This window comes from Hevea brasiliensis, chromosome 1 (genome assembly GCF_030052815.1).
Source record: "Hevea brasiliensis isolate MT/VB/25A 57/8 chromosome 1, ASM3005281v1, whole genome shotgun sequence".
Lineage (NCBI taxonomy): Eukaryota > Viridiplantae > Streptophyta > Magnoliopsida > Malpighiales > Euphorbiaceae > Hevea > Hevea brasiliensis.
The window spans coordinates 4,699,968-4,727,915 of record NC_079493.1 but is presented as its reverse complement, the minus strand read 5'-3'; the positions used below and the strand labels follow the sequence as shown (position 1 = coordinate 4,727,915).

At 36.3% G+C, this 27,948-nt stretch overlaps 1 protein-coding gene across 3 annotated transcripts; it reads left to right on the top strand.

Moving 5' to 3' along the window:
* The first annotated feature begins 210 nt into the window (after nt 1-210).
* Nucleotides 211-27,789, top strand: LOC110631744 (E3 UFM1-protein ligase 1 homolog). Of its 3 annotated transcripts, XM_058143291.1 has the most exons (20): nt 219-536; nt 922-1,233; nt 1,313-1,579; nt 2,168-2,215; nt 2,347-2,412; nt 2,564-2,667; nt 20,512-20,605; nt 20,692-20,748; nt 21,355-21,754; nt 21,857-22,011; nt 22,162-22,227; nt 22,335-22,403; nt 22,508-22,600; nt 22,742-22,807; nt 23,843-23,889; nt 24,039-24,102; nt 24,442-24,519; nt 24,617-24,679; nt 26,735-26,827; nt 27,094-27,789. In XM_058143291.1, the coding sequence occupies exons 1-20, from the start codon at nt 363-365 to the stop codon at nt 27,193-27,195; spliced, it is 2,418 nt and encodes an 805-aa protein (XP_057999274.1). In that variant the 5' UTR covers nt 219-362; the 3' UTR covers nt 27,196-27,789. The 3 variants fall into 3 exon arrangements, 2 of the variants coding, with proteins under 2 accessions (XP_057999278.1, XP_057999274.1); XM_058143295.1 differs by lacking the exon at nt 26,735-26,827 and having other exon boundaries at nt 214-536; XR_009147413.1 differs by lacking the exons at nt 26,735-26,827; nt 27,094-27,789 and having other exon boundaries at nt 211-536; nt 22,508-22,556; nt 24,617-24,680.
* Nucleotides 27,790-27,948: the final 159 nt, after the last annotated feature.

Sequence of the window (27,948 nt, the reverse complement as noted above, 5' to 3'; positions counted from 1 at the left end):
CTAAAATTTATTAAATTTAATTTTAAATTATTTTTTAATATTTTTTAATTAATATACTTAAAAAAGTGATTTTTTCGGAGCAGGCTCGATCATGATACCAAACAAGCCCTTAAATGGGACCTCATTCCACTTTTGTCCCCAAATAACTTCCTTGTCTGGGCTAGAATTCTTGTGGCGTTAGCCCATTAACATTATCAACGAAGATTGTGGCCCATTAATTGCTTGCAGTGAGAACTGCTCCGAGTCCGAGCTCAGTGTTCATTTCATCACTTTGGGATCAAAGTTTGAAGGCACTGTAAACGACGCAGAAAATCTCTGCGTCTTTGATCAAACAAGAATTGAAGAAGAGAGAGGGCTCAAATATGGACGCTGAATTGCTGGAATTGCAGAGGCAATTCGAGTTCGCGCAGCAAGCGAAATCGAGCATCCGATTATCTGATAGAAACGTCGTCGAATTGGTTCAAAAGCTCCAGGAGCTTCACATCATCGATTTCGACCTTCTTCACACCGTCTCAGGCAAAGAATATATCACTCCCGTATTCCCTCTTTCTCTCTCTCTTTTTTCTTTCTCTACACAATCACCAACACCTGTCAATTTCTTCGTTTGGTTCCCGTGAAAATGAATGAAAACGCAGGGAAGGAGAACTTATTTTTAATTTTCATTGTCATTTCAGCTCTATAGTATAGGATTTAGCTCAGTGGGATTCCAGATGTAATAGGTAATGAAAGATAAGCTGTTTACGGTTTCTTTTTGTTTTTTTACTCATTTTCTCGGTAACCAAACAGAGTACTAAATTTTTAGTTTTTACTTTTTTGTTACCATTGAAATGTTTTTTTTTTTTTTTTTGTAAGTAATAATCATTTATATGATACTTGTTCACCATGGCATCTGAGATGAATGTGATGATTGTGGTACTTTAGGAGCAACTCAGGCATGAGATGGCGGCGGAGATCAATAAATCTGGGCGTGTTTCATTGATAGATCTTGCAGATGTTACTGGCGTTGATTTATATCATGTTGAAAAGCAAGCTCAACAAGTAGTTTCAGAAAATCCGGGGCTTATGCTGATTCAAGGAGAAATTATATCAGAGTCTTATTGGGATAACGTTGCAGAAGAAATCAACGAGAGGCTTCAAGAGTGTAGTCAAATTGCTTTGGCAGAACTTGCTACGCAGTTGAATGTTGGATCAGAATTCGTGGCTTCTATGCTGGAAGCCCGCCTTGGAACTTTGGTAAATTGCAACCTTTGTTCAATCTGGTTTTTGCATCATAAAAGAATAAATTATGACATAAAATTGTTTTGGAGTTTAGGTGAAAGGTAGGCTTGAAGGCGGGCAGTTGTATACACCAGCTTATGTTGCTCGTGTTAGTGCCATGGTTCGTGGTGCTGCGAGGGGTATCACAGTTCCTACAAATTTGTCAGTCTTATGGGGAACTTTACAGCAGTTGTTGCATGAAATGGATGGAGCCAGTGGTGTCGCTGTTGAAAGTTCATTTTTTCAGTCCATTTTTAATGGATTAGTGAAGGAAGGCGAGGTTCTTGGATCACTCCGTGCAGGAGTTCATTGGACCCCAACTGTACGATATGTAATCTTTTACATTGTTTCATTTTGTTTGGGCTGAGATTCATCTTGTTGGAAGGAAAAGTTTTCATAGTCTTTGATGTAAATTGCAGTGAATCACTTATTTGAGTTTCCACTGTTGGATTAAAAAGTTGTTATTTGATGTTATTAATTTTTCAACAAAATCTTCCTATTAATTTTAACAAAATGAGAGTATTATTTACTGAATAGGTTTTTTTTTATTTTTTATTTTTTTACTGTAGAGGTACGCACATGTTGTTAGAATTCAGCTAGAATTGTTTTTATTAAGAACGTGAAAAGAAAATCTTGCATTTTAGAGACTGCCCTTTTGCTTTGGTGCTTGCATATTTCATTCACTAGACTAGATATCATTGATGGATGACAATTGTGATCTGCATGAAGGCTTCACATATTACCAATGTATATATAATTTGCCCTGATTTACATCGGTCATAAAAGCTTTAGAAAGAATTTAGGGCTGGGATAGTGTGTCAATGAACTGGATGCTTTAATTTTCATGTGCTGATTGTATTGCCTTAAATTGCAAGGGCTTATTCTTAAATGTTGAGCAATTGTGCAACAGGTCTTTGCAACTGCTCAAAAGGAGTGTGTAGATTCCTTCTTTTCACAGGTTTGAGGCCCAGTACTGATAACTATATTTTAGTTTGTAGTGCAGTTTACTATTTTAACAAGGACTAGGGGCACTGTATTCCACCATATTCTTATCCTTCTGAATTTTTTATTGTTTCCACTTTGCTGCAGAATTCTTTTATCAGTTATGACACTCTGAACAAACTTGGAATTTCCCAGCCTGTTCAGTTCTTGCTGGTATTTAATTGAGATCATGTTGATTTTATATTTCTGAAGTTTGGATTCTTTTTCCTTCTAAGGTCATTGGATTTATGTGAAGCATGACTGTTTACTTGACAATTCTTCTCTGATTGTATGATTAAAATGGTGGTCCTGCACTTCAATTTAGTCCAGGTATCCTGAAGGTCTTCCTATGATTACTGCATTTGCTCACCCCTCCTTGATTGAGATGTTGGATTCTGCTGTGGAGGATGCGATTGAGCGTGGTAGCTGGTAAGGGCGATGGTTAATTTTTTTCATTTCCTCTTTCTTGTGGACAATGATGAATGGATTTCTTTTTCTTTACTCTTTGTTGTTCTCCAAAATTACTGCCTTGATATCATAATTTCTTGTATGGTGCATTTTGCATTTGATGGCTTTCAATATTACTATAACCATAGTTGTCAAAGGCATGCCTTAGGCCCAAGGGTCTACACCTCTAAACTTCAAAGGCTCTGATACTCCGCCTCTTCATTTTGCTTAGCCGTAACCATCTCGACATGACAAGACACAGGGCACAACATGGAATATGTCTCAGACACATATTCATGCAATCGGACACTGGAGTGACAAAAATCTCTCAAGATGAAAAGTATATTGAATTAAAGGATAGGTAAAAAAAAAAAAAGTTAAGAGGAGAATGCAACATTGAATTAAAGATAGGCACAAAAGAAGTTAAAAAAAATATTGAATATTTCGAGAATCTAATGGTTGCATAGCACAATTTTAATTGTGGTTGACTCTTTTTGGATAGATTACTTCAACCCATTCGGCCTACATAACATATCCAAGCATCTGTGTCTAAATTTAGATCCATATTCCCATATTTTTCTATTTAGAAAGTTCACAAGTCTGACACACGAATATGTACCCATTTCTGGCAACTGTGCTAGAGTTTGAATAACATAGCTCAAAGGCGGGCGTTGTTACTAAGGCGCACACCTACTGGCCAAGGCAAGCTACTTAGTGGAGGCCCAAGGCCCAAAAAAGGCATGCCTCATAAACCTTTACCTCCAGCAATCCTTCTTGTACATAAATACCACCATCACCAGACTCAAAATGTTCCGATCTATCAGAATCTAGCATTGACAAGCTGGAAACTCGGTGGAATTTCCATCTTTGTCACCAGGATAAGGCCCAAAAAATGCATGCCTCATAAACCTTCACCTCCAGCAATCCTTCTTGTACATAAATACCACCATCGCTAGACTCAAAATGTTCTGATCTATCAGAATCTAGCATTGACAAGCTGGAAACTCGGAGGAATTTCCATCTTTGTCACCAGGATAAGGCCCAAAAAATGCATGCCTCATAAACCTTAACTCGGTGGAATTTCCATCTTTGTCACCAGGATCTTGTTGGAAGTTGGAACACTACTCCCTAAGTAGCTTGCAGCTGGTCTTTCCATTTCCAGGGTGTATGTGCCTTAAGTCTCTCTTCTCTCTACCTTGTTTGGATCTTCCTTGTTTATCTCTCCTCTTACCCTTGGCTGCAGCTTCGCTTTGAATTTCTGATCCTGTTTTTTCTTAAATCGTAAAACTTAACACAAACTCCGCCTAAGTAGTTTGCGCTTAGCCGGTCCCAAGTCCGGATAAAGGAGGAGGGTTGCGGTAGGTGATAACCAGCATAAGAATTTCGTCACACTTTATGATATGGATTCAAATGATATAAACGTTGGGGCGTCCTCTACTAACAACGCGCTACATCAGAGCCCGAGTGTAGTGAGAAATATGCAAAGTTGTAGGGCGTTCACCGAAAGTGAAGCGCCATGGCGGCGCCCGGGTGTGGTGTTAAGTGAGTAAGGGTTTCTACATCATGGACGGGTGTGGGTAAAGAAGTTAGTCCATAGGATAGATAGTAGAACAGATAGTGAAATAGAATATAAGATAGACATAGTGTCACACCTTACCCCTCCGTAAGGCATAACATGATCCCGTAGAATACTTAATGAACTACCGAACTTCACCTGCCGATAACTCATTAAGTACCCTACAAGGAATTTTAAAACGGTTTTCTTACATTTTGGAAGTGGTGAGCATTTTAGTGAGAATTAAAAAGTCATTTATTCAAGCTTAAATACTAGTAAAAATTTTGTCCATTTTAAATTTTGCCGCAATTTTTATAAAAATTTTGACAGAGTTCCCTCTGTATTTTGAGAAACCAGCTCTTTAAAGACCTGTAAAAAGCACTTCCAAAAATATTTCACAACTCCCAACCTCCAATAAATCACAATTCAACTCCAATCAATTCATTTCAAAACAGTTCCACAATCCAAATCAAATTTATCAATTCAGAATAGTTAATAATTCTATTCACAAAGCATAAAATAGGAATTTCATATGTACAAATATTAAATTTACAGAAGAAAGTCCAAAATAATATCATTACAATTTATTTACAACTGCTCAACTACATTGATACATACAACATTTTTATATTTACATCAAGATTATCTACAAGGGTATAAAATAATACCCGTACAAAATGATCAGAGTAGTCCTCGATTTAACAGCAGCTCACTCTGCTGCTTTCTTCTTGCTCTTATCTGCGACAGCAAAATAAGCTATCGCTGAGTAAAAAATTACTCAGTGGTGCACAATAAAAATTTAAAATACAATAATTAAATCATTCATTGCCAAACACAATTTAAATATTTCTTAACCACATTTCACAAATATCAAAGTTCATAATAACACTATTTTGTCAAATAATCTATTAAACACAGTTTAGTCAAACAATTTCATAAACACAGTGTTGCCAAAGTCATACACAACTTAAGCCATGACACAAAATTTCCGATCAATGCCGCGTTGTACACCAGGACAAAGCAATCTCAACCCCATTAATCAAAATCAATGAGGGAGGTGGCTAGCTAGCTAATGAGTACTCATCCGATCTACAACCTCAACTGGCAAGCCAGAGAGGGAGGAAAATAAACGATCTCAACCCCATAAATGGAGGAGGAATAATAAGTAACTGTCATGCTAAGTGTGAATCAAAAATCCATTTCAAATATTTCATTCAAATATTACATACAAAAATCAAATCAATTTCCAAAGTTATAATTTGGTCACAAGGTGGCAACACAAAAGTTCATAAATTCATAATGCGTACTAAATCAATTTTTCAAGGATAAAATGCTTAAATAGGGTTTATTGTGCACAAACCTCAAACGAGTCGTCCCTTAGCCTCGACTCGGTTCCTCGGGTTCCTTCCCGATATTCTTTTCAACTGAAACAAACAATTTTACATTGTTTCAGTACTAGAACTTAACATAAATCCAAAATAAATTTAGCTTCACAATTACCTAGTTCTAACGTGCTAAATTCGACGTTTTTTAAATTTTGTGTTTCGAGTTACTATTCACTGCACTATTCAAGTCAAATAGTTGACTTTTTAAGGCTTAATAGGTATGGGAACTCCAACTTCACCCACATACCACATTTTTTGTCATTAAACTTGTTGGTTTTGATCATTTTTTCCAAGCTTAGGTCATTTTGGCAAAATTGCCAATTTTCGGTTTTGGTGCTCCGAAGTTGCACTGTTCCATTGGTCGATCTACTATTAGAATTTGACAAAACTTCCTTCATAGAAAATGTTCTTTATTGTCTTAAGTGTATTCTCATTTTTGGATCACCTCAATCGGAGTTTTGTAGCTCAAGTTATGGCCAAAATAAGTTTACTGTTCACGTGCACTGTTCATACTGGTATCTTGGGTTCTGGCAGATTTTGATCCAACTTTGGTCAGTAATTTGATCAAGTTAAGTTCATAATTTGGTCTAACTTTCTTCATATGAAATGTTCTACTATGTCTTAGGTTTCCATCGGTTCAAGAATCGCCTAAATCCGAGTTTTCTAGAGAGAGTTATAGCCATCCAAACATTACTGCTCAAATGAAAATCTGCAGAGTTGCAGGTTTGGTAACTTAACTTTGCTCAATAATTTGAATGGGTTAATGGCATAATTTGGGGTGATGTTCTTCATGAAAGTTTTAGATCTATATCTCCTCTAACCCCTGGCCAAATTTCAGGTCAATTTGACCTGTCTAACTCGAGTTATGACTAAATGAACAGTACTGTTCATTTAGTCAGTTTGGTGCAGTGGCAGCCTGCTCTCATTTCACTTTGGTCAATTGTTTCACCCAGTTTTGGTCAGTTTTTGGGCACGGTTCCTTAATGAAAATTGTGCCCTTTTATGTCTATTTTCATCCCCAATTGGTGGCATATCAATTAGACTTGTAAAATTTGAGTTTTGATCCTTCAAAGTAGGTTTGGTCATGCTGCCAGCAGCATGACCAATTGACCTACGAATTTGGTTTTCATTCCAACAATTCCTACATATCTCTTTTGGTCACTATTGACCATTTTTCATCTCATAATAGACCAAAGTCATCATTTAAGCATTTCTCCAAAATTTGGTTCACAAACCCTAGCATTCAACCCTAATTTACTAAATTATTGTATTTAACTACATTTATGCATCCCTATCCTACTACCATACTCCTACAAACTTACTAACACCTTTAATTTATTCAAAATACATCAAACTTCCCTACATCCATGGCTGGCCGAAATTTTAGTATAGGTTCTTCCCCCATATTTTCATTTCATTTAATGGATTCTAAGCTCATTTAAGTCACAAGCATGCACTTAAAATAGAATTTGAAGGTTAGAATACCAACCTTAGGTGAAACCTTTGATCTTCACTTTTTGTTCTTCTTCTTTCTTCTTCTTCTTGCTTTCTTATGCTTTCTCTATACTCTTCAAGATGCAAGAATGAAATTTATATGGAGAATTTTAGAGAAAGCATGTTTAATTTAGGGTTTTCAAAAGCTTGATGAGACTTATCCATGGTGGAAGATGAAATAAGTGAGAGGAAAGAGAGAGGGGATTTCGGCCAAGTGAGGAAGACAACCTTACAATTCCTTTTTTATTTGTTTTTAACTCTAATTATCTTAAATTTTGACTTAGTCAACTTTAATAAAATAAATTATATTTTTGACATCATGTATGATGTCATTTAGATGATGTTATAAGTCATGTTTTATTTCTTTTTCTTTTTCTTTTATTTTTCTATTAGTTCTTTAGTTCAATTCTCGATTCCGAAACTTTCTTTTCTCAAATTTTATTTGACAATTAGGTCAGGAGTCAACTCTCGGGGTCAATTGACCAAATCGCCCCTCGCTGGTTCATCCCGATTTGCAAATAATCCAATATTTCTTCCGGCTCCCTGACCTAATTATTTGACTGGCTTAACAGTTCTTTTTCGTGATTTTCTCTTTTCCACTGTGTTCATAATGGTCCTAAGGACCGCAATGGCTACTTTTTACTGCTCAAATTTGAGTTTAAAACGACTTCGCAGTCGTTCCCGAGGAGGTCACTCATCGCTGTGACTCTCGGCTCGTTTAACCTCTTATGTTCTGTTTTTCTTATTTATAGTTAACTAATTAAACATTACTAATTATTTGTGTTTATGGCTTTTCAAATTGTCTTAAGTGTGGCCCTAATCCCATTAATTGTCCGGACCGACACCGGTCACCGGAACAGTGAAATATACCAGGCTATACAAATAGGGGTGTTACAATTCTCCCCCCCTTAAAATAAATTTCGTCTCGAAATTTTACCTGGTATCAATTTCTGAATAGCTGTGGGTGTTGTCTCCTCATGTCCTCCTCTCGTTCCCAAGTAGCTTCTTGGCCCGAATGATGGTTCCACAGCACTTTTACCAATGGTATCTGCTTGTTCCGTAGCTGCTTCACCTCATAAGCCAGAATCTTTATGGGTTCTTCTTCATATGTGAGGTTTGGATTCACTTCAATTTCTTCTACTGGTAGTATATGAGATGGGTCTGATCGATTCCTCCTCAACATCGACACATGGAAGACGTTATGTATCTTCTCTAACTCTGGAGGTAGTGCCAAACGATAAGCCAAAGGACCCACTCTTTCCGATACCTTATATGGCCTGATAAAACGAGGACTTAGTTTCCCCTTCCTGCCGAATCTCATAATCCTCTTCTAAGGAGAAACCTTGAGGAACACTTTCTCAGCCACTGCATACTCAATATCCCTTCTCTTCAAATCAATATAGGACTTCTGACGGTCTGATGCAGCTTTAAGTCGATCTCTGATCACCCTGATTTTCTCTTCAATCTGTTGAACAATTTCGGGTCCAATCATTTTTCTTTCACCCACATCATCCCAACACAACGGGGTTCTACATTTGCTGCCATACAAAGCTTCATATGGAGGCATCCCAATGCTTGATTGGTAGCTGTTGTTGTAAGCAAACTCAATCAAAGGCAAGTGTGTATCCCAACTACCTTCAAACTCAATCACACAAGCCCGTAGCATGTCCTCCAAAATCTGAATTACTCTCTCAGACTGGCCATCTGTCTGTGGGTGGAATGCAGTACTGAAGTTCAATCTAGTTCCTAGGGCTCTTTGCAGACTACCCCAGAATCTAGAAGTGAACTTAGGATCTCTGTCTGATACAATGGATACTGGCACTCCATGAAGTCTCACAATCTCATCAATGTACAACCTGGCCAATCTGTCTAAACTGTAGTCCATTCGATCGGCAGAAATGAGCGAACTTAGTCGATCACAATAATGACCCATACTGCATCATGACTCTTCTGTGTCCTTGGAAGTCCCATTACAAAATCCATCGTTATTCTTTTCCATTTCCATTCTGGCACTGACAGTGGATGTAATAACCCAGTTGGTACTTGATGCTCTGCCTTTACTTGCTGACAAGTCAGGCATTTGGATACAAACTCTGCCACATTTCTTTTTAAACCCATCCACCAGTAATGCTTCTTTAGCCCTCTATACATTTTCGTACCACCAGGGTGCATAGCAAAAGGAGACTCATGTGCTTCCTTCAAAATGATCTGCCTCAAATTAAAATCATTAGGAACACACATTCTGCCTTGGTGTAGCAGTAAACTATCATCTCTGATTGAGAACTCTGGTTTCTTGTCTTGTCGAACTTCTTCCAACAGCTTCTGATACTTTTCATCATTCTGAGCAGCCATTCTGATCTGATCATTTAACACTGGTTGTACATGCCATGCAACTGCTGTCTGCCCCTCATCATTAATCTCTAGACTGGCATGTAATGATCTCAACCCATGTACCAAAGACAAAGGAGTAACTTGGAGACTTGCCATAGTCTTGCGACTTAAGGCATCAGCCACAACATTCGCTTTCCCTGGCTGAGAGTCTATCAGACAATCATAGTATTTTATCAACTCTAACCACCTCCTCTGTCTCAAATTCAGCTCTTTTTGGGTGCTCAAGTACTTCAAACTCTTATGATCTATATAGATGTAACACTTCTCCCCATACAAATAATGTCTCCAGATCTTAAGAGCAAACACAATGGCTGCAAGCTCCAAATCATGTGTCGGATAATTCCTCTCATGCGGTTTTAGCTGGCGTGATGCATAAGCAATGACATTTCAATCTTGCATCAACACACAACCTAACCCATTATGAGAAGCATCGCTGTAAACTGTATATTCTTTACCCGGTGTAGGTAAAGTCAGGACTGGAGCCTCAGTCAAACATCTCTTCAATTTATCAAAACTTTGTTGGCATTTGTCCGTCCACTGAAATTTCACATCCTTTCTAAGTAGCTTGGTCAATGGAGATGCCAACATGGAGAATCCCTTCACAAATCTACGGTAGTATCCAGCTAAACCCAGAAAACTGCAAATCTCTGTGACATTTCTGGGTGGCTTCCAATTAAGGACAGCTTCAATTTTGCTAGGATCTACCTTAATACCCTTTTCTGATACTACATGCCCCAAAAAGGATATCTCCTTCAGCCAAAATTCACACTTCGACAATTTGGCATATAGCTGTTTCTCTCTCAAAGTCTGCAGTACAATCCGCAGATGTCTATCATGCTCTTCTGCATTCCTCGAATAGACTAATATATCATCAATAAATACCATAACAAACTGGTCGAGGTATGGTCTGAAGATAGTGTTCATCAGATCCATAAAAGCAGCCGGAGCATTAGTTAACCCGAATGGCATGACCAAGAACTCATAATGACCATAGCGGGTTCTGAAGGCAGTTTTAGGAATACTCTGCTCTTATACTTTCAGCTGGTAATAACCTGATCTCAGGTCAATTTTGGAGAACACAGCTGCACCCCTCAACTGATCAAACAAGTCATCAATACGGGGCAATTGATATCTATTCTTTATTGTCACCTTATTCAACTGCCGATAATCAATACACAAACGGAGAGTGCCATCTTTCTTTTTTACAAACAACACTGGTGCTCCCTAAGGTGACACACTAGGGCGGATAAAGCCCTTGTCAAGCAGTTCTTGCAACTGCACTTTCAACTCTTTCAATTCTGCAGGTGCCATTCTGTATGGTGTTATGGAGATTGGGTCCACACCAGGCATAACATCAATTTCAAACTTTACTTCTCTTTCTGGAGGTAATCCTGGCAATTCTTCAGGAAATACATCCGGAAAGTCACATACAGTAGGAATGTCCTCCAATGTTGGACTCCCCACTTGGGTGTCTATCACATGTGCCAAATACATCTCACACCCTTTCCTAATCATTTTTCTGGCCAGTACAGCTGAAATGATGTTTGAAGGCAATAACTGCCTCTCCCCATGTATTACTACATCACCATACTGAGGGAGACCAAAAGTGACTGTCTTCGCCTACCATACCAATCATGGCGTAATGCCTGGCTAACCAATCCATGCCCAAGATAATGTCATAATCTCTGAAGGGCATTTCAATTAAATCAGACAGAAAAGTGTGTCCTTGGATCACCAAAGGACAATCTCTATATAGCCTATTTACTCGGACCTCCTGGCCTAATGGACTAGTTACTAGCACATCATAGTCCATTGGTACACACTGAATAGCAGTAGAGCACATCACACTAGCACTAACATATGAATGTGTGGAGCCAGGATCAAATAATACATACACATCTTGGTCAAGGATGGAGAAAATACCAGCTACAACATCTGATGTTTCAGCCTCTTCCCTCTGACGCATAGTATACACTCTGACTGGTGCACCACTAGGTACTGGCTGGTTAACAGTGCTCTGACTTCTAGGGGTGTTACCAGGACCCCTACCTCTGCCTCTTCCTCTAGCAGCTGACTGTGACCCTCTGGGTGCAGAGATTTGAGTTGATTCTTCAGGTGTGGCAAAAGATCCAGACCGGCGCGGACTAGTGCAATCCTTAGCGAAATGTCCGCTTCCTCCACAATTAAAGCATGCACCAGTAGCCTTGAAACAAACCCCACCATGAGTTCTACCACACGTTTCACACTGCCGGACCGATAGAGCTCCTGGTGCTCGCTGGTCTCACGACTGCATCGGGTGGTCTTTGGCCAGAAAATCTGCCTCTGCCTCTACGGAAGCTAGATCCCCCAAACTGTTTCCTCTTCCCAGAATCACTTCCAGATGCTTGTTCATTAGTCTTTTTCAGGTTTTTCTTTCTCTTGTGAACCCTTTTTCACTGTCCCTTCGGATTCTATCCTTTCTAATTCCAAGGCTTGTGAGATCAATTCAGCAAAATTCTGATGTCTGAAACCCACAACTTGCATTCTCAGACTCTGCCTTAGCCCAAACTCAAACCTCTTGCATCTGTCTGGGTGGAGACTAAGCTTCCAAAGATAGTGGCTTAGCCTCGAAAAATCTCTCTCATATTCTGTTACAGTTCGGTTCCCTTGTTTCAAACTCAAAAATTCTTGCAACTTCATATCCACATATGCATCGGGAACTCATTTCTGTCGGAACTCCCTCAAAAAGTCTGTCCATGTCAGCACAGGTGGCTCAACCAGGCTGTGGGGGATGGTCTTCCACCATTCAAACGCATCCCCTTGCAACAAGGAAACAGAATACTCAAACTTCATCTCTTCCATAATCGTAGTTTTCAGAACTCGCTCCATTCTTTCCAACCACTGCTACGCCTCGGTGGATCCACAAAGGTTTTAAACTCGGTGGCCCCAAATTTTATCAACTTTTCATATTGTCGAGCTGAGGGCTGTGGTTGTGCTACAGGTACTGGCATCTGAGCTTGGGGTGGCACATTACCCGCCATTTGCTGGAAGAACGTAGCCATCCATTGCATAAATTGAGTAGGGAATCGCGGTGCAGAGCCGGAGTGGTGACCCACTCACGCTCGAGGCCGGGCTTCCCCTTGAACCTCAATCTCAACAGATTGTTCTTCGGAATGATCTCCTCCTTCCATTCCGTTTTCTCAAATTTTCTACTTCCTGAGATCAAACACAAGGAGGTTGACCTCCGTTAATGCATATTCATGATGTAAATATATCATATGTATCAATTAAAGACACTTGAGCAGTTGTACTTGTCAATAAAATATTCATAAACATAGTTAAAATTTATTGAAAAACCATGCTCTGATACCACTAAAACATGTCACACCTTACCCCTCCGTAAGACATAACATGATCCCGTAGAATACTTAATGAACTACCGAACTTCACCTACCGATAACTCATTAAGTACCCTACAAGGGATTTTAAAACGATTTTCTTACATTTTGGAAGTGGTGAGCATTTTAGTGAGAATTAAAAAGTCATTTATTCAAGCTTAAATACTAGTAAAAATTGTCCATTTTAAATTTTGCCGCAATTTTTATAAAAATTTTGACAAAGTTCCCTCTGTATTTTGAGAAACCAGTTCTTCAAAGACCTGTAAAAAGCACTTCCAAAAATATTTCACAACTCCCAACCTCCAATAAATCACAATTCAACTCCAATCAATTCATTTCAAAACAATTCCACAATCCAAATCAAATTTATCAACTCAGAATAGTTAATAATTCAATTCACAAAGCATAAAATAGGAATTTCATATGTACAAATATTAAACTTACAGAAGAAAGTCCAAAATAATATCATTACAATTTATTTACAATTGCTCAACTACATTGATACATACAACATTTTTATATTTTCATCAAGATTATCTACAAGGGTATAAAATAATACCCGTACAAAATGGTCAGAGTAGTCCTCGATTTAACAGCAGCTCACTCTGCTGCTTTCTCCTTGCTCTTATCTGCGACAGCAAAATAAGCTATCGCTGAGTATAAAAATACTCAGTGGTGTACAATAAAAATTTAAAATACAATAATTAAATCATTCATTGCCAAACACAATTTAAATATTTCTCAACCACATTTCACAAATATCAAAGTTCATAATAACACCATTTTGTCAAATAATCTATTAAACACAGTTTAGTCAAACAATTTCATAAACACAGTGTTGCCAAAGTCATACACAACTTAAGCCATGACACAAAATTTCCGATCAATGCCGCGTTGTACACCAGGACAAAGCAATCTCAACCCCATTAATCAAAACCAATGAGGGAGGTGGCTAGCTAGCTAATGAGTACTCATCCGATCTACAACCTCAACTGGCAAGCCAGAGAGGGAGGAAAATAAACGATCTCAACCCTATAAATGGAGGAGGAATAATAAGTAACTGTCATGCTAAGTGTGAATCAAAAATTCATTTTAAACATTTCATTCAAATATTGCATACAAAAATCAATTCAATTTCCAAAGTTATAATTTGGTCACAAGATGGCAACACAAAAGTTCATAAATTCATAATGCGTACTAAATCAATTTTTCAAGGATAAAATGCTTAAATAGGGTTTATTGTGCACAAACCTCAAACGAGTTGTCCCTTAGCCTCGACTCGGTTCCTCGGGTTCCTTCCCGATATTCTTTTCAACTGAAACACACAATTTTACAATGTTTCAGTACTAGAACTTAACATAAATCCAAAATAAATTTAGCTTCACAATTACCTAGCTCTAACGTGCTAAATTCGACGTTCTTTAAATTTTGTGTTTCGGGTTACTATTCACTGCACTATTCAAGTCAAATAGTTGACTTTCTAAGGCTTAATAGGTATGGGAACTCCAACTTCACCCACATACCACATTTTGGTCATTAAACTTGTTGGTTTTGGTCATTTTTTCCAAGCTTAGGTTATTTTGGCAAAATTGCCAATTTTCGATTTTGGTGCTCCGAAGTTGCACTGTTCCATTGGTCGATCTACTGTTGGAATTTGACAACTTCCTTCATAGAAAATGTTCCTTATTGTCTTAAGTGTATTCTCATTTTTGGATCACCTCAATCGTAGTTTTGTAGCTCAAGTTATGGCCAAAATAAGTTTACTGTTCACGCAATCGCTCATACCGTATCTTGGGTTCTGGAAGATTTTGATCCAACTTTGGTCAGTAATTTGATCAAGTTAAGTTCATAATTTGGTCTAACTTTCTTCATATGAAATGTTCTACTATGTCTTAGGTTTCCATCGGTTCAAGAATCGCCTAAATCCGAGTTTTCTAGAGAGAGTTATAGCCATCCAAACATTACTGCTCAAATGAAAATCTGCAGAGTTGCAGGTTTGGTAACTTAACTTTGCTCAATAATTTGAATGGGTTAATGGCATAATTTGGGGTGATGTTCTTCATGAAAGTTTTAGATCTATATCTCCTCTAACCCCTGGCCAAATTTCAGGTCAATTTGACCTGTCTAACTCGAGTTATGACTAAATGAACAGTACTGTTCATTTAGTCAGTTTGGTGCAGTGGCAGCCTGCTCTCATTTCACTTTGGTCAATTGTTTCACCCAGTTTTGGTCAGTTTTTGGGCATGGTTCCTTAATGAAAATTGTGCCCTTTTATGTCTATTTTCATCCCCAATTGGTGGCATATCAATTAGACTTGTAAAATTTGAGTTTTGGTCCTTCAAAGTAGGTACCAGCAGCATGACCAATTGACCTACGAATTTGATTTTCATTCCAACAATTCTTACATATCTCTTTTGGTCACTATTGACCATTTTTCATCTCATAATAGACCAAATTCATCATTTAAACATTTCTCCAAAATTTGGTTCACAAACCCTAGCATTCAACCCTAATTTACTAAATTATTGTATTTAACTACATTTATGCATCCCTATCCTACTACCATATTCCTACAAACTTACTAACACCTTTAATTTATTCAAAATACATCAAACTTCCCTACATCCATGGCTGGCCGAAATTTTAGTATAGGTTCTTCCCCCATATTTTCATTTCATTTAATGGATTCTAAGCTCATTTAAGTCACAAGCATGCACTTAAAATAGAATTTGAAGGTTAGAATACCAACCTTAGGTGAAACCTTTGATCTTCACTTTTTGTTCTTCTTCTTTCTTCTTCTTCTTGCTTTCTTATGCTTTCTCTATACTCTTCAAGATGCAAGAATGAAATTTATATGGAGAATTTTAGGGAAAGCATGTTTAATTTAGGGTTTTCAAAAGCTTGGTGAGACTTATCCATGGTGGAAGATGAAATAAGTGAGAGGAAAGAGAGAGGGGATTTCGGCCAAGTGAGGAAGACAACCTTACAATTCCTTTTTTATTTGTTTTTAACTCTAATTATCTTAAATTTTGACTTAGTCAACTTTAATAAAATAAATTATATTTTTGATATCATGTATGATGTCATTTAGATGATGTTAAAAGTAATGTTTTATTTCTTTTTCTTTTTCTTTTATTTTTCTATTAGTTCTTTAGTTCAATTCTCGATTCCGAAACTTTCTTTTCTCAAATTTTATTTGACAATTAGGTCAGGAGTAAACTCTCGGGGTCAATTGACCAAATCGCCCCTCGCCGGTTCATCCCGGTTTGCAAATAATCCAAAATTTCTTCCGGCACCCTGACCTAATTATTTGAATGGCTTAACAGTTCTTTTTCGTGATTTTCTCTTTTCCACTGTGTTCATAATGGTCCTAAGGACCGCAGCGTCACTTTTTACGGTTCGAAATTTGAGTTTAAAACGACTTCGCAGTCGTTTCCGAGGAGGTCACTCATCGCCGTGACTCTCGGCTCGTTTAACCTCTTATGTTCTGTTTTTCTTATTTATAGTTAACTAATTAAACATTACTAATTATTTGTGTTTATGGCTTTTCAAATTGTCTCAAGTATGGCCCTAATCCCATTAATTGTCCGGACCGACACCGGTCACCGAAACAGTGAAATATACCAGGCTATACAAATAGGGGTGTTACACATAGAAAACAACAGAAGATATCATAGGAGACCAATTAGAGAGGATCAGGATAGGAGGAGGATCAGGGTGGCACTTGAAATGTTGGATCACTTACAAGAAAATTAATGGAGCTTGTGGATACCTTGGAAAGGAAAAGGGTGAATATTGCTTGCATTCAGGAGACTAAATGGGTAGGAGAGAAAAGTAAAGAAGTGGGTGATTCATGGTACAAACTGTGGTTTACCGGAAAGGAGAGAAACAAGAACGGAGTGGGCAAAATCATAGATAGGACATTGAAAGATGCAGTAATAGCTGTGAAAAGAGTAGGAGATAGAATTATACTAGTAAAGCTAGTACTAGAAGGAGAAACTATAAATATAGTTAGTGCTTATGCACCACAAATAGGACTAGACAATGAGAGTAAACAAAAGTTTTTGGAAGATATGGATGATTTAATGCAAAGCATACCAAATGAAGAGAATGTTTTCATTGGTGGAGATTTGAATGGACATGTAGGAAGTGATAGACAAGATTATGAGAATGTTCATAGAGGTTTTGGTTTTGGCAGTAGAAATGAGGAGGGAAAAAACATCCTGGATTTCGCTATGGCATACGACTTAATACTAGCAAATACCTACTTTATAAAAAGAGAGTCACATTTAGTGACTTTCAAAAGTGGGCAATATAGAAGCCAAATCAGCTTCCTCTTAATCAGGAAGACAAATAGAGCTCTATGCAAGGATTGCAAGGTCATTCCAGGGGAGGTTTTAACAAGTCAACATCGGTTGGTGGTCTTGGATGTCAAGTTTAGGAACAATTCAAGTAAGGTCAGAAGAAATAGTATAGCTCGAACAAAGTGGTAGGAGTTCAAAGGAGTAAAGCAAGTGAAGTTCAAAAATGAGCTTCTCGAGTCCAAAGTATGGAAGTTGGGTATGGAGGCTAATGATATGTGGATACAGATCGCATCAAAGATTAGAGAAGTAGCTAGAGAAGTAGCTAGAAAAGTACTTGGAGAGTCTAAAGGACATGGACCACTCTCAAAAGAGAGATGGTGGTGGAATTAGGAAGTACAAAAGGCAGTGAAGAGAAAAAGGGAATGGTATAAGAAATTACCTAAATGTGATAATAATGAGGCATATGAACAGTACAAGATAGCAAAGAAAAAGGCAAAAAAAGGCAGTTAGTAAAGCAAGAACACAGGCCTTTGAAAAGTTATATGAGAAACTTGGAACTAAAGAAGGGGAGAAAGATATTTATAGATTAGCAGGGAGGAGAAAAAGGAAATGTCAAGATCTTAATCAAGTTAGGTGCATTAAGGATAAAGAAGGAAAAGTGTTGGTGAAAGATGAGGACATTAAAGAAAGATGGAGAAATTATTTTAATGATCTCTTTAATAATAGTCAAAATGGTAATAGCGTGAATATAGACTACAGAACAATAGAAAAGAATGTGAATTATACTAGAAGGATTAGATCTTTAGAAGTAAAGGAAGCACTTAAGAGAATGAAAGTGAGTAAAGCCTGTGGACCCGATGAAATACCAATTGAAGTGTGGAAGTGTTTGGGAGATATGGGAGTGGCATGATTAACTAAATTATTTAATAAGATTCTAAACTCAAAGAAAATGCCTGATGAATAGAGGAGTATTTTAGTACCTATTTTTAAAAATAAGGGAGACATATAGAGTTGCTCAAATTATAGGGGAATTAAACTTATGAGTCATACTATGAAGTTGTGGGAGAGAGTTGTAGGAGCATCGACTACTTCATGATACTTCTATCTCTCTCAACCAATTTGGTTTCATGCCCGGTTGTTCAACTATGGAAGCGATCTTTCTCATTAGAAGCTTGATAGAGAAATATAGAGATATGGAAAAAGATCTACACATGGTTTTTATTGATTTGGAGAAGGCTTAGGATAGTATTCCAAGAGATGTTTTATGGAATGTGTTAGAACAAAAGAGGGTATCTATTAGGTACATACAAATGTTAAAAGATATGTATGAAGGAGCAACTACTATTGTGCGTACAATGAGAGGGGACACGAGATTTTCTGATCTCAATTGGAGTACACCAAGAATCAGCCATAAGCCCTTACCTTTTTACATTAGTTTTAGATGAATTGACAAAACATATACAAAAGAGTATTCCTTGGTGCATGATGTTTGCAGATGATATTGTTCTGATAGATGAGACACGAGAAGGAGTCAATAGAAAGCTAGAGCTTTGGAGAAGTACTCTAGAGTCAAAGGGTTTTAAGTTAAGTAGAACGAAGACAGAATACATGTATTGCAAGTTCAGTGAAGGCCAAACGGATGATAGGGAAGGAGTTAGTTTGAATGGAGTTGTACTGTCCCAAAGTAATCACTTTAAATATCTAGGCTCAGTCCTTCAAGTAGATGGGGGATGTGAGGAGGATGTTAGTCATAGGATTAAAGCCGGATGGTTGAAGTGGAGACGTGTCACGAGAGTTTTATGTGATCGTAAGATTCCCAATAAGTTGAAAGGAAAATTTTACCGTACAGCCATACGACCGGCTATGTTATATGGTAGTGAGTGTTGGGCACTGAAAGAGTCGTATGCGTCTAAGATAAGAGTTGCAGAGATGAGAATATTAAGGTGGATAAGTGGCCATACTAGACTAGATAAAGTCCGTAATGAGTGTATTAGAGAAAAGGTAGGAGTGGTGCCAATTGAAGATAAGTTGAGAGAATGAAGATTGAGGTGGTTTGGTCATGTGAAGCGTAGACATACGGAGGCTCCAGTTAGACAAGTAGAGCACATTAGGTTAGAGGATAGAAAGAGAAAAATGGGTAGACCTAAATTGATTTGGAGGAGAGTAGTACAACATGACCTAGAAGCATTACATATTTCTGAGGATTTAACTCAAAATCGTTTAGAGTGGAGAAAGCGAATCCATATAGCCGACCCCAAATTTTTGGGATAAAGGCTTAGTTGAGTTGAGTTGTAAAACTTAACACACTTATAAGTCCCTCTGTTCTCTATTCTTGAAAATTTTTATTTTATTTTTTCAAATTTTGAGTGTATGTTCAATTTGTTCAAGGTGGCTAATTTGTTTTATGTTCAATTTTTTTCTTGGTGACTAATTTGTTTACTTAAGATCTATGCTATGGAAATTGTTAAATTCTTTCAATTTGTTTAGATAGAATTAATTTCTTTATTTTTTTTTCTGAAGGTTGAGTATTAATTCATAAAATATGTTATGAAATTAAGTAATATTGAACTTCTATGGAATTTTTTTTGCACTTTGTGTCACTCAGGTGCACACTTGCACCTTGCACCTAGGCTCCTTGTTGTGTTTTGTGCCTTTTAACAACTATGGCTATAATTTTTTTTTTCTAATTTGAACAATAGTTAAGCATGATATAGTTATAACTTTATCTCTAGCTCATACAATAAGGGTTATCCTCGTCATTGTAATTGTACTTGTACTTAGACAGGGACATCAGTACATCGCATTGAAATTGTAATTTATAGCTCCTGACGGGCCATATTTGATGGTGGAAAGTTAGGGACAAAATATGTTTTTAGTTTAACATTTCATTTTCTTTATTTTTCTGATTTCTGAAATAGTTAACCTATTTACTTGTTTAATGATAGAATTTTCTTTATTTTTCTTGTACTCTTTGTTGATTATATATTAAATGTGGTATATCTTCTGCTATTACTTACTTATCTGCTGCCCATTCTTTCCTCATTTTTCGCATGTATTATGTTACTTTGTCATGGCTATTGTTATTTTCCTTGTGTGGTCGTTACAACTAATATCAGTCACATTGTTACTTATATATGTATAGTCATTGTTATCTAGCTTAACTCTTATTTTCTAAACTGTCTTGATATTTAATGACACACTTCATATTGGTTATCACTGAATGAGCCTGTTTAAGAACTTTAAGAATGTAATTTTTTTGAGCTGTATGTTTTAAGACAGTATTGCTTTGTTCCATGATATGATTGGATGGATAATTGCAGGATTGATTCTCTTTCTATATTACCTGCATCCTTCGGATCACAAGATGCGTCTAAGATTTTGTCACTTTGTCCTTCTGTTCAATTAGCCCTCAAGGTGACATTTTTCTATGTCCATAATTGTTCATTTACTAAATCAGGTGAATTATTTATTCAGTTTAGTTGCTTTCTGTTTCCCTTCAGGGTAATAAAGCACTCATCCTGGGAGAGTCATATGTATTCAGTAATGGTTTCGTCAAGGTAGTTCTCTTGCCATTTATGTTGGAGTGAAACTTTTGAGCTATGCATATATTTCATATATTTGTATTCATCATTGTTTAGATGTGTGACATGGTGCATATAGGTTATAGTTGCCAGTTGTGTAATTTAGTCCTGTTGTCTTACCAGCTTATTAAGACAGATTGACCTGGCTCTTTCAGCTGCTGTTTTGAACATAGAGGTTGAAGAGATTTAAAATATCAAGGCAGAGGGGAATCATGGGCTTCAGTGTCCTTTTCTCCATATAATTTGATTGTTTTTCTTTTTATGTTGGAGAGTTTTCTTTGATAAATTTCTTTGTAAATCACTTGAACTTAACTCCTTCCGTCCTTTTTATTTCCCCCCCCCCCCAAAAAAAAAAAGAAAAAAAAAACCTTGTTTCCTTCTATATTTACCAAGATGTGGACCTTTAATAAAAGAAAAGACCGATGAATTCCATTTCTTGATTTCCTCTTTTTTTTTTTTTTTTTTTTTTTTTTGCTCCAGCACTATCTTGTGGTTATTGAACTAGATTTTTGACAATTAGTTATATCTTTTTGGTATCTCATATGAATTCTGATGCCTGCAACCTTATTTCTATGTGGCCAGTCCATTTATGATTGCATGGAAAAAGAGATGGATGCCTTTAGTCTTTCAGGGTCTTCTGGTGTTGTGCTGAGCGATGACTCAAACTTGGTTAAGGAAGTTAAAGTTAGAAATGATTCCAGCAAATCTAGTGAGGTAAGCAACACTGTTAATGAGAAAAAGAAGAAAAAGGGAAAATCTGCTGGAACAAAAACAGCTGAAAGCATTCCTGATGATGATGACTACGTTCCTGCAAAATCTAAGAAAAACCAAAGGAAAGGCAAGGATGCATCTTCTAATCAAGTGTCAGATACCAAAACAGGAGCTAAAAAGGATTTAGCTAAAGATGACAAAATTAATGTTCCTTCAGAAGAGTGGGTAACGCAAAAGATCCTCAATCTGGTTCCTGATTTTGAAGAGCAAGGTCTGTTGATGTTGATTGTTCTTCCTTTTATTGTAACCACTTGGCCAATTAGGCATTAGTTTTATTTCCACCTCTGACTGGTGCAATGCTCTTATCTGGCAGGTGTAGAAGATCTGCAGATAATGCTTAGACCGTTATCTAACTATATGAGGCCTATGCTTATTAATTATTTGAAAGAGAGAAGGAAGGCGTTATTTACAGAGAATACTGAGAAAATGAAACGGTTGCTTGATAATCTGCAAAAGAGGCTTGATGAGGTTAGCACAACTATTATCGCTAATTATAATTCAGTGTTTTTGGCATCCTCTCAATTTAGTGTTTTGTATTACATGCAGACTGTAGTTTGTACTTCTAATTCTGTTACCTTGTACATGCTAAATCATGTTCTGTCTTTTACCTTTTTGCAGTCTTTCTTAAATATGCAGCTGTATGAAAAAGCACTAGATTTGTTTGAAGATGACCAATCAACTTCAGTGAGTTCTGATGTTTAGCACAAATAACTTTCCGTGGATATGTTAATATTCCAAGAGGTTATTTTATGATAAAATGTGGTAAATCAGGTCTTATCTATGATTTGTAGGTTGTTTTGCACAGGCATTTATTAAGAACAATAGCTGCTTCTATTGCAGATGTGCTCTTTCATAACTTGGTAGGGCTTCTGTATAATCCAGCTTGGTTCACCATTGATTTGGTTTTACATTAGGATGTTTCCTTTGAAGGATTGTCTGATGCTTGGAGTTCCTCTTAATGTAGGACATGCACAACAAATTGAAGAATGGAATTGAAGTCGAAGAGTCTCAGAGTTTAGAATCTATCACTCTTAATTCTGCAGAAAGAATTGCTCTTGTATGAAGTATCTACCACCCTATTTTACGTGAGATGTATCAAAAGTTTAAAGAACGCGCAAAACTGACATATGCTTTTATACCAACCAACCCCCAAACAAAAAAAAATAATAATAATAATAATAATAATAATCTTGTGCAGGCCAAAAGTTTTCCAGGATCCCTTACAAAGAAAGCTCTTGCAGTTGTGGAAGCTTTGGAAGGGAAGGTCAGTGATTGTGTAAAATGAGAATTTTTCCATTCCTATGATGAGTTCATAGTAATTGTCCTTCAACACTTTGCTATTCCTTTTTTATTTTTCTTTTTTTTTTTTTTTCTCTCCGTGGGGGAGAGAGGGGTGTGGTGGTACAGTGGGTAGTGTGGACGACGAAGGAGAAATAAGTTATTTATTATATTTGAATTTTATTACTTTACAATAATTGATTGGTTTTTTTCTTTGTTAAAATTAATTTAATTTGTGAATTTATATAATAAATTAAAAAATATATTGTTTTATAATTATTTATTTGTAAATTTTTAGTTAAAATGTTGAGTAACTAAATATTAAAATATCTCTTGCTTGTTTTAAATTAGATTTTATATTTTTATATATTAATAAATTATGCATGATTAAAATTTTGTATATTTCTTTTAATATATTATTTTATAAAAATTAAAAGTGTTGAAACATGTTGGGTCGTGTCAACTGTCAAATCGTGTTAAATGGGTTATGTCGTATTGAATTAACCCAATAAGATTTAATATTAATCGTTTCATATTGTGTAACCTGTATAATAAAAGGGTCGTGTTCGTGTTTAGATTTCGACATGATTCATTATTGTGTTGACCATAATTGTGTTCGTGTTTGCATAGCCACCAGCTCGAATTGCCACCTCTATTCTAGATTCTGTGGATAGGCTCTAGAAAAAAATAGAATATTAGAGGATGCAGCATGGGAACACAGTGATCAATAAAAATTCGTGAAGTGGAGATACTGTAATATACTCTCTCCCAAAACTTCCATTTTAGACCAAGCCGCAGATTTTAGTTTGTTTTCCTATGAGAAAATAGTTGTACCATGGTTTTATCCTAGGTCCTTTCAAGATGTGATCTTTGTTGGTTGAACACAATACTATGAGAATTATCAACTAAGCTAGACATCCCATGCCCTTAGTTATACAACTAGTTCAGGAGATATTTGATATTACATGTCACTTTCATGAGATTTACTGCTATATTCAAATATGATTGTTCTATGTGGCAGCGGGTAGAAGCATTCATGACTTCACTGAGAGAAATGGCAGAGGAAAGGTATTTTTTTCTTTTCTTTTCTTTTCTTTGATACGTTTATTATTTTGAGTTCATGGTTTCCATGTAATTTTTTTTTTTTTTTAACTCTTGTGTGTATGTGAATTTAAAAATGTGGTGGTAAACTTTTACTTTTTATTCTCTCTTTCCAGTGGCTTACCGTTGAAGAAGCTTGACAAAAAATTGGAAAGAAGTCTTCTGCATTCATATCGCAAGGTATGCCTGAGCTGTTATATATAAAAATGTCAGACTTACTCTAATGAATAGGTTTTACAGAAGGTTCATAAGAATTATAATCTTCTCTTCTTTATATTAATATAGCTGTTGTCAACTTTTCATGAAGCCCTTGTGTTTTCAGCCTAATTGTTGATTATACATAATACAGATGATGACATGCAGTCCATTGTTAGGTTCATTGTTTTCAGCTGCTTATGTGATGAATCTCCAAATCAATTTTTGTCACTATAATCATGCCTTGATAGTTTACTTTCCTATGAGTATTTGATGTACAACTAGAGGGGAAAATTGGTGCCTGATTTTTGTTGTCACTGTCAGGATTTGTCTGCTCAAGTTTCTGCTGAAACTGATCCAGTGACTCTTCTGCCTAAAGTTGTTTCCCTACTCTATATTCAGGTTTTTTTTTTTTTTATTTGAATTCTGTGCTTGTGAACCAACTCTCATTCTACTCTTCTGCATATTGATTTACATTGAGGATTTTTTTTGTTTGTAGGTTTGCAGTAAAGCCCTTCAAGCCCCCGGAAGGGCCATTTCTATTGCTGTGTCTCGATTGAAGGTATGAAATATACTCGCTATTTAAGAACGTCATGCTTTTTCTAATGCTGTGTAAAATTTTCTGGAATTGATTTTCAAAGACCTCACTGATACTGTGCTGGTATAAGTTGAATGCAAATACATAGACGTCAAAAGTTCAAAATTTGAGAGTGGGGACCAAAGGGTACAAACAAGATAAGAAAGAATAAACTGGTTTTCGGGTTCTTAGCTCCCCAGTAAGGAATGACATTTTTGTAGTTAGCGGTTGATATTTTGGCATTCCCTGGTAGATCAAATACCGCTATTTGGCCACAAAAACTCAAGTGCTGTTAATGATCTGGTATTGTTTAAAATTGGGCATGGGGACTTTGGGCCAATTCGGCTTTGTGCTTCATGAGGATTTCTGAGGTTCTTTTCCAAATAGCCAATGTTCTTAAAACCTGACCAACTGGTTGGTGAACTAGTTAGTTGACACCATCTTACCGGTTCCAACTGATTTAATTTTGAAACAAATAGGTCAAATCAAATGTAATAAAAAAAAGTTTTAAAATCAGTATATTAATGATTTTAAGGCCAAAAAAGGGAAAATAAAATAAAGGATAATAATTAAAAATAGAACTGTTCATTGGTCTAGTTATCAGTGTGACTGCCCAGTCCAATCTGGTTTTGAAAACAGTGCAAAGAACAGCTAGAAACTGCTTTTGATATGTTTTTGAATTTCTATATACATCCCAAATGCACCTGGGAAGCATTTTTAAGTTGCTTTAACAAAATTTTCGAAAAGTGTCTTTATCTGAGCCTGTCAATGCTACAAACTTTGACACTGAATTTGGAAGACATCTTCCCTTCTTCCCCCATTTTTTTGATGCCCTTTTCACAACGTCAGATGTAATAAAAAGCCTCATGAAGTATAATTTGAGACGCAACTGCAAGAATTGAACACTGTTCCCTAACTAAAAATGAAAGGAAAAAAAATGAAAACAAAGAAAGATGGCGGATTGTTGAAAATATCCTGAGTGGGTTAATTGCATAAAAAACCTTTGAGGCCAGTTTCAATTTGAACCCAATTTTTTTTTTGTGCCTGTGGTTACTACATAAACCTATCATAAGTTTCCATTTTGAGGATTTTATTTTCATATAAAAAACTTGAGGTGAAAGAGAAGTGGCTCCAGCAATTGTTTCTATTTTATTTTTATTGTTTTCTTCTTTTTTTTTTTTTTTTTTTTTTTTGATAGAACAGACAGAAGTTTATTGAAAAAAAAATTATTTACAAAAGACGGCCAAGTGTAATAGCTCAGATTATAAGGACAAAATCAAAAGCTATATACCTAAAGTGAAGACTCACATATGAAACATGAAAGGTGTAAGACCTAGGTTTTTAGCCTCTTGTTTTGTGTATTAAATTGTTACTTGGCAAGAGAAGTGGTGATTGTCTCGTTGGGTTAATGCACTTGATAATGTACTTTATGTGTCTAGGTACTATGCATCTTTAGGGTTTAATCACTTTGTGATATAGGAATATGAATAATTTTATACCCCTTTTTATTGGAGTTTAACCCAAATAGGAAAATGTCTATTTTGGAACCATTTATTGCTATTCATTGTAGTTTTGCCTTATATGTTGTAAACAAATTCCCGAAACTCTGAATTTTTTATATGTTTGTGTAGTAACTGCAAGCAAAAAATCCTATGGGTTTAAAATGAAGCAACCCCAAAATGTTAAGAGTGTTTTTTTTTTTTTTTTTGTTCTCCTTCCTTGATCCTTGAATATTTAACAGCATTCTAAAATGAAAGCTTAGGTCAGTGATCAGTGTCTCTGGGGAAATTCGTAATGGAGCATTCAGGATATTTTAGGGTCATTAATATTCAAAATTTTGTGCTCTTAATCTATGCACTGCTTGGTTTATTATCATTGAAGAGAAAGCTTGTTAATGATGATGGGAGTCCAGTGTGATGATGGGAAAGAAGACGCATGTTTTTCAAATCAATTGATATAGACTGAACAAGAACCTCTATTTATAAAGAGAGATGGATTCTTATGTACTAAATGTTTTCACATGCATTTGGTATTTTTCAGGACAAACTAGATGATTCAGCATATAAGATCTTGACCGATTACCAAACTGCAACAGTGACACTTTTATCTCTTGTTTCTGTTGCAACTGGTGATGTGAGTACGCATTTTTTATTCTTTTAATTTTCTCACTATTACATCACAAAGCTTATGAAAATCGTAATGGAAAATTTGGTTTTTTTTTTTTTTTTTTTTTTTTTGTGGAAAAAGCTGTCACATGTATATTAGACTAGTCTCACATGTATTGGAATTATGTTTATGATAATTCTTTCTTGTGAAACAAGTTTTTTTTTTATTTTTTTATTTTTTTTAAAAAAAATCTGATGATGCAATTTATGGTGTTATTTTTCCATTTTGATCAGGAAGAAGACTGTACATCTGATAGAATTTTGAGTAAAAGAGAGTTCCTAGAGAATCTAATGCCCGCATTGAAAGGGCTGGTTTTAAACACTTCCCAATCTTGAGATAGCGTGATTTCAAATTTCCCGAGGTGTCTGGCAACTGAGAAAAAAAATTTGCATTGACCAGGCAATTACTCTCATTTTCTGGTTAAAGTGTGTAATGTTTTGGATAGATTGCCTGTTGGTGATCTTTTGTATATGAGCAGAGATGGATGTCATCCTGCAATTTACAAGTGCTAGCTAATCATCTCTGTCCATACTTTTTCTAGAATGACTTTATTGATTTGTCAGTTAAAAAATTAAGAGATTCCATGGGGATACCGTTAAGTCTTCATATAGAAAAATGGGTGTGAGAATTGAAGAAATATTGGGAAGGCCTGCAAAGACTTGATATATAAGGGCTTGGCATCCCTGGAGTCATCTGCAAAGACTGCGTCCAACTGAACTGTTATGGGCCTAATGTGATCAAATCAAAGATCAAGAATTGCTTGCATGGTGGACAGGAAGCCTGCGTTTATCCTCTCTGCGCCAATAAACTGAATATGATATTAGCTTGATAAGTAGTATTTGATTGAAATGTTTAGCTTTAGAAGCTTGATGATATGCTTTCAACTCAATCAGATGCTCAGAAAATAGTTCGCATTTTGTTTTATTCAATTAACTTTGTTTCTTCCCTGTTCCCGTTGCTTCCAGTCCCTTTCTATTGGAGCACTGGGAATTATTGCTCTTGCTGCTGCTTTAATCAGCTGTATCGTCCTCCAAATCATTCAGGCAAGGCCTACATCAGCATTCCATTGTCATGCTCATCTTAAATTA